This window comes from Podarcis pityusensis, assembly GCF_964106645.2.
Source record: "Podarcis pityusensis genome assembly, chromosome: 11".
Taxonomy (NCBI): domain Eukaryota; kingdom Metazoa; phylum Chordata; class Lepidosauria; order Squamata; family Lacertidae; genus Podarcis; species Podarcis pityusensis.
The window spans coordinates 52353688-52362339 of record NC_138036.1 but is presented as its reverse complement, the minus strand read 5'-3'; the positions used below and the strand labels follow the sequence as shown (position 1 = coordinate 52362339).

Sequence of the window (8652 nt, the reverse complement as noted above, 5' to 3'; positions counted from 1 at the left end):
TGAGAATTGTGGGGGTAAACTAGAGTTCCCATGATTCTTTGGGGGGACGACGACATCATGTGTTTTAAATATATTGTGTGTACACAGGCCATCTTTCAAAAAAGATATTGCTGGAAAAGGTCCAGAAATGAACAAGCAAAATGGCCCAGAAAAGGCTGAAATATTTAGTTTATATAATTTTTAGGTTTATAAAATGATGCCTGGTGTGAATAGCTCTTCTCTCTCTCTCTGAAATTGTCCAGTGAAGTGGAATAATGGGAGATTCAGGACAGATGAGACACACTGCCTGGCTCGGGGGTCGCATAACTCCAATATTTCTCCAATGAAAATAGGGACGTTCTAAGGTAAAGTAGGACGTTCCAGGATCAAATCGGAAACTGGGATGGCTTCTGTAAATCCAGGTCTGTCCCTGGAAAAGAGGGACACTTGGAGTGTCTGGTTCTGAGCTCCAGTTTACTCTTTGTCCAGCATAGGCAGCTGTTAGGAGATGGCTTAAAATGGGTACCATGACATGTGCATTGGCCCTTGGGCTTCTGATGCTTTCTAATGTTTAGTCATGAGCTCCTCCAAAGCAGTCACAGCACTGAGATTAACAGACAGCGAATTATGCCACATCCAGTAGTTCAGCTAAAGAGAGCACTCCGCCTTAGCTACAACTGCTAAACGAGGCAATGTGTTGGACTTCTCCCTCCCTCGACAGTTGGGAAATAAATAAAAATAAGGGTGGCGGCTCTGATTTGAAAGGCACACTTCGATTTTAGGCCGAGCAGCTGGCAGATTGCTCAGAGAGCGTGCGCTTTGTCTGACCTAAAACAGATGACACAAAAGTGAGCTCGCAAAGGTCACCAAATTATGTTTGCTCAGTTGGGTCCATCTCTCGCCATAAAAGTTCCATTAGTGAGTGTCTTCTGGAGATATGAGAGAGAGAGAGAGAGAGAGAGAGAGAGAGAGAGAGAGAGAGAGAGGCCATCTATAATCAGGCAGGGCCACACATGCCGCCAGCATCTGAGTTAAAAAAACACACACAGAGAGAGTTCTTGTTTCATTATGACAGAATGCATATTGAAAAACCATGACCCATTAAAGAGACCATCCCAGCAGAAAAAAGTGATAATAATGCTGGATTACATCCCTAACCTATTAATCCACAGATCACTTAACTTTCAGGGGGGTTTCCCCAGCTGAAATAGGAAGTGCACATTTAAAACTATGTTCATGTAACATAGCCGAAGCCATGCAAAAGTGACCATCTGTTGAAAACAACTTGGATGCCTGCAGAAGTCCTAGAAATAATATATACCAATACAGCCGTACCTTGGTTCGCGGACGTCTTGTGAGTTGAACGTTTGGGCTCCTGAACGCTGCAAACTCGGAAGTGATTGTTCCAGTTTGCAAACGTTCTTTGGAGCCCGAACATCCGACGGGGCTTCCGTGGCTTCCGATTGGCTGCAGGAGCTTCCTTTCTGCAAGGTTATTGCTGCAGTTCCACCCCACCAGGTGAGCAGGTCTTGCCTAGAACCCTAACAGTGCCCCTCTCTCAGAGCATCAGACACAAACACCCAACAGGAACCCCCATGATGGTCCCATAAGTGGGAATGCCAGGACAGGGCACCCTGATATGTGAGAAAGGGGAAGAAGGATATCACTAAAAACAACGAGATGAGGGTTAATTATCATTCTGTCCTCAAGAGGGCATCCTTCTGTTATAAATATTACTTGGACAAAGATCAGTAACAGTTCCTCCATTCTTTTCTTTTTAAATAAATAAATCAAATAATTTTTTAGCTCTGACAGGTTTAAAATTAGGAGCGAATGCTTTTAAGGAGGGCAAATGGGTCTTAATTGCTAATGGTTTAAAATGGATTCTGTTGCCCTTAAAAATCGCTAGCACACAGCTTGCCTCTACAGATGTGCCTTTTACAAAAGAGGAATGAGCAAAAGACATAGGAGCCGCTACTCACAAGAGCAGCTGGAAATCTGCTTTACGAGGAGCCATAAAAAAGAAACTTGGAGGAGCAGACTCTGGCCATGTCCGTACAATAACTTTATTGCTGACCAATGCTGAATTGAAGTGGAATCCACCATCAGCTAATCTGCAGCGCCGACGCAGAAGAAAGAGCCGGCCCTACCATTAGGTAGCTGTCACAAGGGGGCAACGAATAGTGATCAAATGTATTAATATCATATACTTACTGACCAAGAGGGGGAGTGGCACACGTAGGATTTTGAGTGCCAAAGCAATCGGCTCTTGATTCTATGTATGTACAGCATTTGCAGTGGAATCTCAGAGCAGCGGAATGACCCTTCTAATAGTCAGACAGCCTTCCGTGGTCACTAGGCATGCTCAGGCCCCAGTGGGCATGTCCTGTATGCCTTGGAAAACCAGTTACTGGGAATAACAGACGGGCTTTCCCAGAGGGTGGCGTGGTGCTGATGCACCAGCGGGCACAATCCAGCACTGCCGCCAGTGTACTCGCAACCATGCTGCCCTCCCTATCACCTTGCCCCTCCCAGAAAGCAAGAGCAACTTATTAAGTTCTTATTAAGTTCTCTTTTTTGAGGGGGGGGGGTGTTTCTTACTCTGACGACATCTTGTCACAGTTTTTGTTTTGTTTTGTACTTTTGCAAACATTGGGGTCCCCTCCCCCAAAAGTCCTGCTGATCACAGAATCATAGAGTTGAAAGGGATAATCTATTCTAGTGCAACCCCCTGCAATGCAGGAATATACAGCTGTCCCATACAGGAATTGAACCTGCAACCTTGGCGTTAAGAGCACCACGCTCTAACCAGCTGATCTATCCAGGCTTCCTGCTTGGCAGGTGCGTTTGGCTGCATAGGCAAAAACACGCAGCTTGCCGAGATCATTCCGATACTTTTACTTAACACCCTTCTCCGAAATGTCTGAAGGCAATGTGCAAAAAGGCCAGGATGAAAATCAATTCATGCAATGCAGAAATGCAAGCTGGTTCTTGGCTAGATGTTCCAAAGGTGTCAGAAGTAGCCAATTCCATATCAGCAGTTTTCTACAATAAACCCTGAAAGAGTTGCTGAACTGCTCCAATTTGTTCGAATCACGCCGGGGTCGCCAGCTCTAAGATCGAACAAGATCTTCCCTCCGCAACTGAGTCAGTTTAAGGAAGATACATGTCCTTATCTTACTCCTACATGAAAATGGGAGAAATGTGGTTTTTTTTTTCAATTCCGAGGGAAAATTCCAAAGTCGACTGATATGAACCTGTTAATGACGAAGCCTGGCATATGGATGTTTGCCCACAGCCTACAAGCTCCTTGAAAATGTAATGCACTTCCTTTTGTGGCACAGTGCCATTGGGTGCTGTGAGCTTTCTATTCTGTTAAGAGCTAAGGGATGGAAGATTTGCAGAGTTCCATGCCTACGTCATTTTCAGATTTATCTCAGCTGCTGTGCATACCACATGATTCAGATGGATGATCAAATCTTCCAGCATGAAGCTCCGATGTGATCGGGTGAGCTAACTTCTGTTTCAACATGTGGTTCAATCGTGTGTAGTGAAGTGCTTCTGGGTCTGTTTACTTTTGGGTGCCATCGGGTAAAATAATGTAAACAAGGCATCCAGGGATTGCAAGTGTGTTGTCGGCAGAAGGGCTTTTTATGCCTGAGATTTTCTGCAGAAAGTGAGGAATAGAGGGCGGCATTTTATGCCAACAACGTCCTGTGGACATTGCAAAAGAAGGGGAAAAGCTCATATGCGTGTGGAAGTAGCTGGCTCACAAGAAAACTGGAACATACTCTTCAACATTTCTCCCATGAAAATAGGGACGTCCCATTCCACAATGATGATTTTACTATGTATACTCCACACATCTTACTGGGTTGCCCAGGCCACTCTGGGCAGCTTCCAACACATATAAAAACATAATAAAACATTAAACATTAAAAAAAAAAACCCCACTTTCCTATACAGGGCTGCCTTCAGATGGCTCAGGGGTTGGATAACTCCATACTCTCCAACATTTCTCCAGTGAAAATAGGGACGTCCTAAGGAAAAGCGAGGGAAGGGGGTGGCGCTGTGGGTTAAACCACAGAGCCTAGGACTTGTCGATCAGAAGGTCAGTGGTTTGAATCCCCGTGACGGGGTGAGCTCCGTTGCTCGGTCCCTGCTCCTGCCAACCTAGCAGTTCGAAAGCACGTCAAAGTGCAAGTAGATAAATAGGTACCTCTCTGGAGGGAAGGTAAACGGCGTTTCCGTGCGCTGCTCTGGTTCGCCAGAAGCGGCTTAGTCATGCTGGCCACATGACCCGGAAGCTGTACGCCGGTTCCCTCGGCCAGTAAAGCGAGATGAGCGCCACAATCCCAGAGTTGGTCACGACTGGACCTAATGGTCAGGGGTCCCTTTACCTTTACCTAAGGAAAAGCGGGACATTCCAGGATCACATCAGAAACGGACTTTTCTAAATCAGGGACGTCCTTGGAAAATAGGGACACTTGGAAGGTTTGCTGAAAGCACCAAGAAGCCACAAGGTGGCGCACACCCAAGTAGCATCGGGCTCCTTTCAAAGAGTAAAATATGCAAGAAGCAGCTGCCTCTGTATGCCAGGACAAGCCGGCTTCAGGCTTCCAGAGAGAGGGGAGAGAATTTGCAAAGGGATTAGCGCGCAACACATGCCCTTTCTTTGGCTTGCGAGCATGTTCTGCAGGGCCCCACCGCTCCCCACTTAGAAATCTTGGATCTTCCCGCACGGCAGTGTATACCCGTAAGGATGCTCGTCAGCATCCAGTAGGTAGCGCTCCTCGTCCAGAATTACGCATGGGGGGGCGGGGGGAGAGAAACACCACGAGGATTCTAGGATGCCCGAATTTTACAGCTGAAGAAAATAAACACCAGATCGTGATACGCGCGGTTGACTGGAAAGGGGAATTATGAGCAATGCAATGCACAGTCTGCGTGCCCAAGGGGGGAAAGTGGCGCAAGTCAGAAGGAGCTGGGCGCTGCTGGTCATTTGCACCTCCCAGGCAGGAACAAGCACAAACTTGATGACTCCGGATTGGCCCGGCCAAGCTGGCCACATGCCTAGGCCGCCGGGGCAGTGTCCCGCAATGTAGCGAAGCGTCTGGGAAGGGTTAAAACAAAGGAAGAATGGGGGCCCCTTTGGAGAAAAGGAGACGATCGCGTGCTTCGAAAGCCTCCAAATTCAATTGCACACTGGAAGCGTGCGCCAGTGGAGACATTCATCAGCAAGAACAGATTGGGCGACACAAGAGAGCCAGGCCATTGTGTGTGCCACCCCCCAGCCCACCCCCCTCTTCGCCGCCGCCTTCGGCCAAAAGCAAATCCGCGCCCCAGTGGCAGGTGGACAGTGCAGCAATGGGGAGAAAGCGCCGATTGTGTGCGCTCCAAACTGCCACACGCCAGACCTCGCCTATTGTGCGCCTCTCCATAGAAATGCAAACGAGCAGCGTGTGCCATCCACAATCTGCTCCGCGCAGCAGCTGATGAGGCAGGCGCAGGACGGGCCCCCCCCCCTCGCCCGGGTGAACTTTGCAGGACCCCTGCTTTGTGCCTTGTTTGCTGGCAGCCAGGCACGCTTGGGGAGGGGGGTCCGCTCTGCAGAAATGAAATGAAAATAATAAGTCCAAAGTCCTTTCAAGCAGATAGCACGGCAGTCGTGAGCTGCAAAAGTAGAAACTGAGGGGGAGCGATTCCTAGAAACCCCATTGGGGGTGCATTTTCAGTAAAATGATTTTGCCGAGGCCTTTTTTTTGGCGCACAAGTGGAGTTGCTGCGTTGATTAAACTCTCTTTGTTTCAACAGTTTGCAAAAAGCTATATATATGTATATACACCCCTCCAAAAAAGATGCACATCTGAAGCAACATCCCCCCCCCCTTGATTCCTCCAACCCTCTTTTAAAAGATCAAGCACGCCGGCTCTGCAGTCTGCCTAGTAACATCACAACAAAAGCAGCAGTGGCAGATTTGAGGCATTGTAATCCCCCTCTCGCCCCTCGCCCCGTCCCCCTCCACCCCACGGCTACGGTCTCTCTTTCTCTCCCCCCCACCCCCGGTCTCCCACGTGGCCTCCTGGCACGAGCCGGCTTCTCCCCAGCGCCTGCTTAGCATAACAATACACCCCTAGCCTGGCCAATCAGCGCCGCCGAGATTCCAGCAGCTGCCGGCACAGAAGCTCCGCAGCGTATAAATAGGGCGCGCGGCGCTCCTGGCAGCTCACACTTCGCTGGGGACTTTAAGAGTGAGCAGAGATCGGAGAGCTTCGGTGCTTAGCTGTCTATATTTTACGATCGCTTTTCTTTTTTCCGGGAGAGATCTTTCAGCCGCCGAGCAGAACCTTTTCCTTTGTGTGGATACTTTTTGGGTGCCTGGTTTTTGCTGTTGAAACATTTCTTGTTTTGGGCTTGCCGCTTTTTGCCTGTCTCGGACCATTATGACTTTGGAGGAAATTCACGGGCAGGAGACGATGCCGGAAACTAGCGACAGGTAACTATCCGCCGGGCAGAGGTTCAGCCCGGGATGGGGAAGATGGGGTGGTGGTTGAGGCGGCTTATGATGGAAGGGTCTCGCGCGGACGGAGGCAGGCGCGCGGGTTGGGTACCGCGGATGGATGGAGGGCTGGAGGGCTGGGAATGCAAGCCAGGAAAGGTTTCCCCGCGACTGACGGCACTTGTCCTCTTCTTGTCGTTTGCAGTAGCTCTAGCAGCGCCGCCACCGGCAACCGGATGCAGAAGGCCGGCAAAGCTTTGCAGGAGCTGCTGGTCTCGTCGCAGCGCCGCGGCTGCCTCACCGCGGGCGTCTACGAATCCGCAAAACTGATGAATGTGTAAGTATCTGGGCATTTGCACCGCGCCTGTCGTTTTGCATGCCTTGCGCAACACCGGGAAAAGGGAGGGAATCCGGGCGGGAAGAAGAGAGTGCAGAAAGTGCACAGCTCTTTGCTTTATTTTTTTGCAAGAATCTCCGCTTTTAAAGTGGCTAATCGCAAGCCTCCCTCTCTCTGCAGTGATCCCGACACGGTCGCTTTCTGCGTGCTGGCCGCGGACGAGGAAGACGAGGGCGACATCGCCCTGCAGATCCATTTCACTCTCATCCAAGCCTTTTGCTGCGAGAACGACATTGACATTGTGCGCGTGAACGACATCCAGAAGCTGGCCGCGATTGTGGGCGCCAGTGAAGAGGCTGGGGAGCCCAGAGACCTGCACTGCATCCTCATCACGGTGAGTTTTCAGCGCCATGTAAGGGGCAAGCCCCACTTTTATTCTGTGCAATGCCATAGCATGCCATGCCCGTCTTTAACGCTTGGGCATCGGGCTGGATTTTCTCCTGTGGATCTCTTTGAGGCAGCACATTGGATAGCAAAATAGTGCCAGAACAACCTTAGGCCAGCAAATAGCTGCCACTGACATGATTTAAGTGCTTCTGCCGGTGGCCCATTCCCAAGGAAGCACATCTCATAAAGTGTGTTTCATTGGTACCTCAGGAATTAGTAGCTGTAGTTGTTGCAGTTTCGGACATATATATATAGCCTGCCTTATTGTCCATAGCAGTGAGCAGATTTAGTTTCCTGCTGTATTGTGTTTTGGACTGTGATATTCACTCATGTATCTTTGTTCTCTTTATTGCAGAATCCCAATGAGGATGCCTGGAAAGACCCAGCCTTAGACAAGCTGAACTTGTTTTGCGAAGAGAGTCGAAATGTCAACGACTGGGTGCCCAACATCACCCTGCCCGAGTGATGGTGACGGTGTTGACGTAGCCGGTGCACAGGAGAGGTTGAAACCTTTTTGTTGCATTATCACCTTGGAGCTGCACATCTGGGCAACCCAGCGAGTGGCTGATTCTGGAGATTAGCCCGGTCAACAGCTTGGATTAAGTCGCTCAGACACAGCACGTGGTGGATTCTTGTGGGGAGAAAAAAAAGAGAGAAGCAAAGGCGAGTGGATTGTACCAGCAGTGAGCCTCTCTGCTATGCTGCAGCGCTGGAGAAGCTGGCATATCTGTGGAGCTGAAGAAGTACTGCAGTTTTTATTTTAGGAGCAGAAGAAAAGAGAGTGGGGGGAAAAAACTGTGGCAGGTTTCCAGGTCAGGTGGAATGTTCATGTTAGAAAGCCAGAGTGAAAGTTGAAAACTGGACATAGGTGAAAGGGCAGGAATGGACAAGGTATGGACAAGAAACTGCTGGCGGGGGGCATCCAGCCCCTTCCCCAAGAGACTGGACTCTTAAAAGACATTGGTACGATTGCATTTCTGCAAAGATTTTGATGCAGATTGAGCTACCGGAGGAGGTCTTTTGGACTATATTCTGCATTGATAACCAATCTTGCAATAATTCTTTTAAACTGAAATTCATGCTGCTATTGAAATTCTTAACACATTTGTAATAAAATTTTTTGATAACCAACTTTCGTGTGGTGGTGGTCTTGCTTGCCAGCTGGTGGGGGAAGAATCCAAAACAACAGTCAGTGGAGTAAAATATATAAATGGGCTGTAAACAGAATGCGGAGAGGGCTGTTGAAGTCATCTTATGTGCACTTAAAGTGGACTTAAGCACAGTTGCCTGGTTTTTTTACAGTTGCATGTGGCTTTATCTACAACGTGCCTGCAAAGGCACTTAACGGTTGATGTGTATGCCATAGAAATCATCACACTTCCCTGGGCTG

The 8652-nt window shown here is 49.0% G+C and overlaps 1 protein-coding gene across 1 annotated transcript; it reads left to right on the top strand.

Annotated features, from left to right (window-relative positions):
* The first annotated feature begins 6197 nt into the window (after positions 1–6197).
* GADD45G (growth arrest and DNA damage inducible gamma) lies at positions 6198–8393 on the top strand. The gene is made up of 4 exons (XM_080973776.1): positions 6198–6475; positions 6684–6815; positions 6996–7209; positions 7618–8393. The coding sequence occupies exons 1-4, from the start codon at positions 6423–6425 to the stop codon at positions 7726–7728; spliced, it is 510 nt and encodes a 169-aa protein (XP_080829902.1). The 5' UTR covers positions 6198–6422; the 3' UTR covers positions 7729–8393.
* The last annotated feature ends 259 nt before the right edge of the window (positions 8394–8652 follow it).

Coding starts and splice junctions, on each gene's coding strand:
- GADD45G (XM_080973776.1), top strand. CDS start 6,423: ATGACTTTGGAGGAAATTCACGGGCAGGAGACGATGCCGGAAACTAGC. Junction 6,476..6,683: donor ATGCCGGAAACTAGCGACAG/GTAACTATCCGC, acceptor TGTCGTTTGCAG/TAGCTCTAGCAGCGCCGCCA. Junction 7,210..7,617: donor TGCACTGCATCCTCATCACG/GTGAGTTTTCAG, acceptor TCTTTATTGCAG/AATCCCAATGAGGATGCCTG.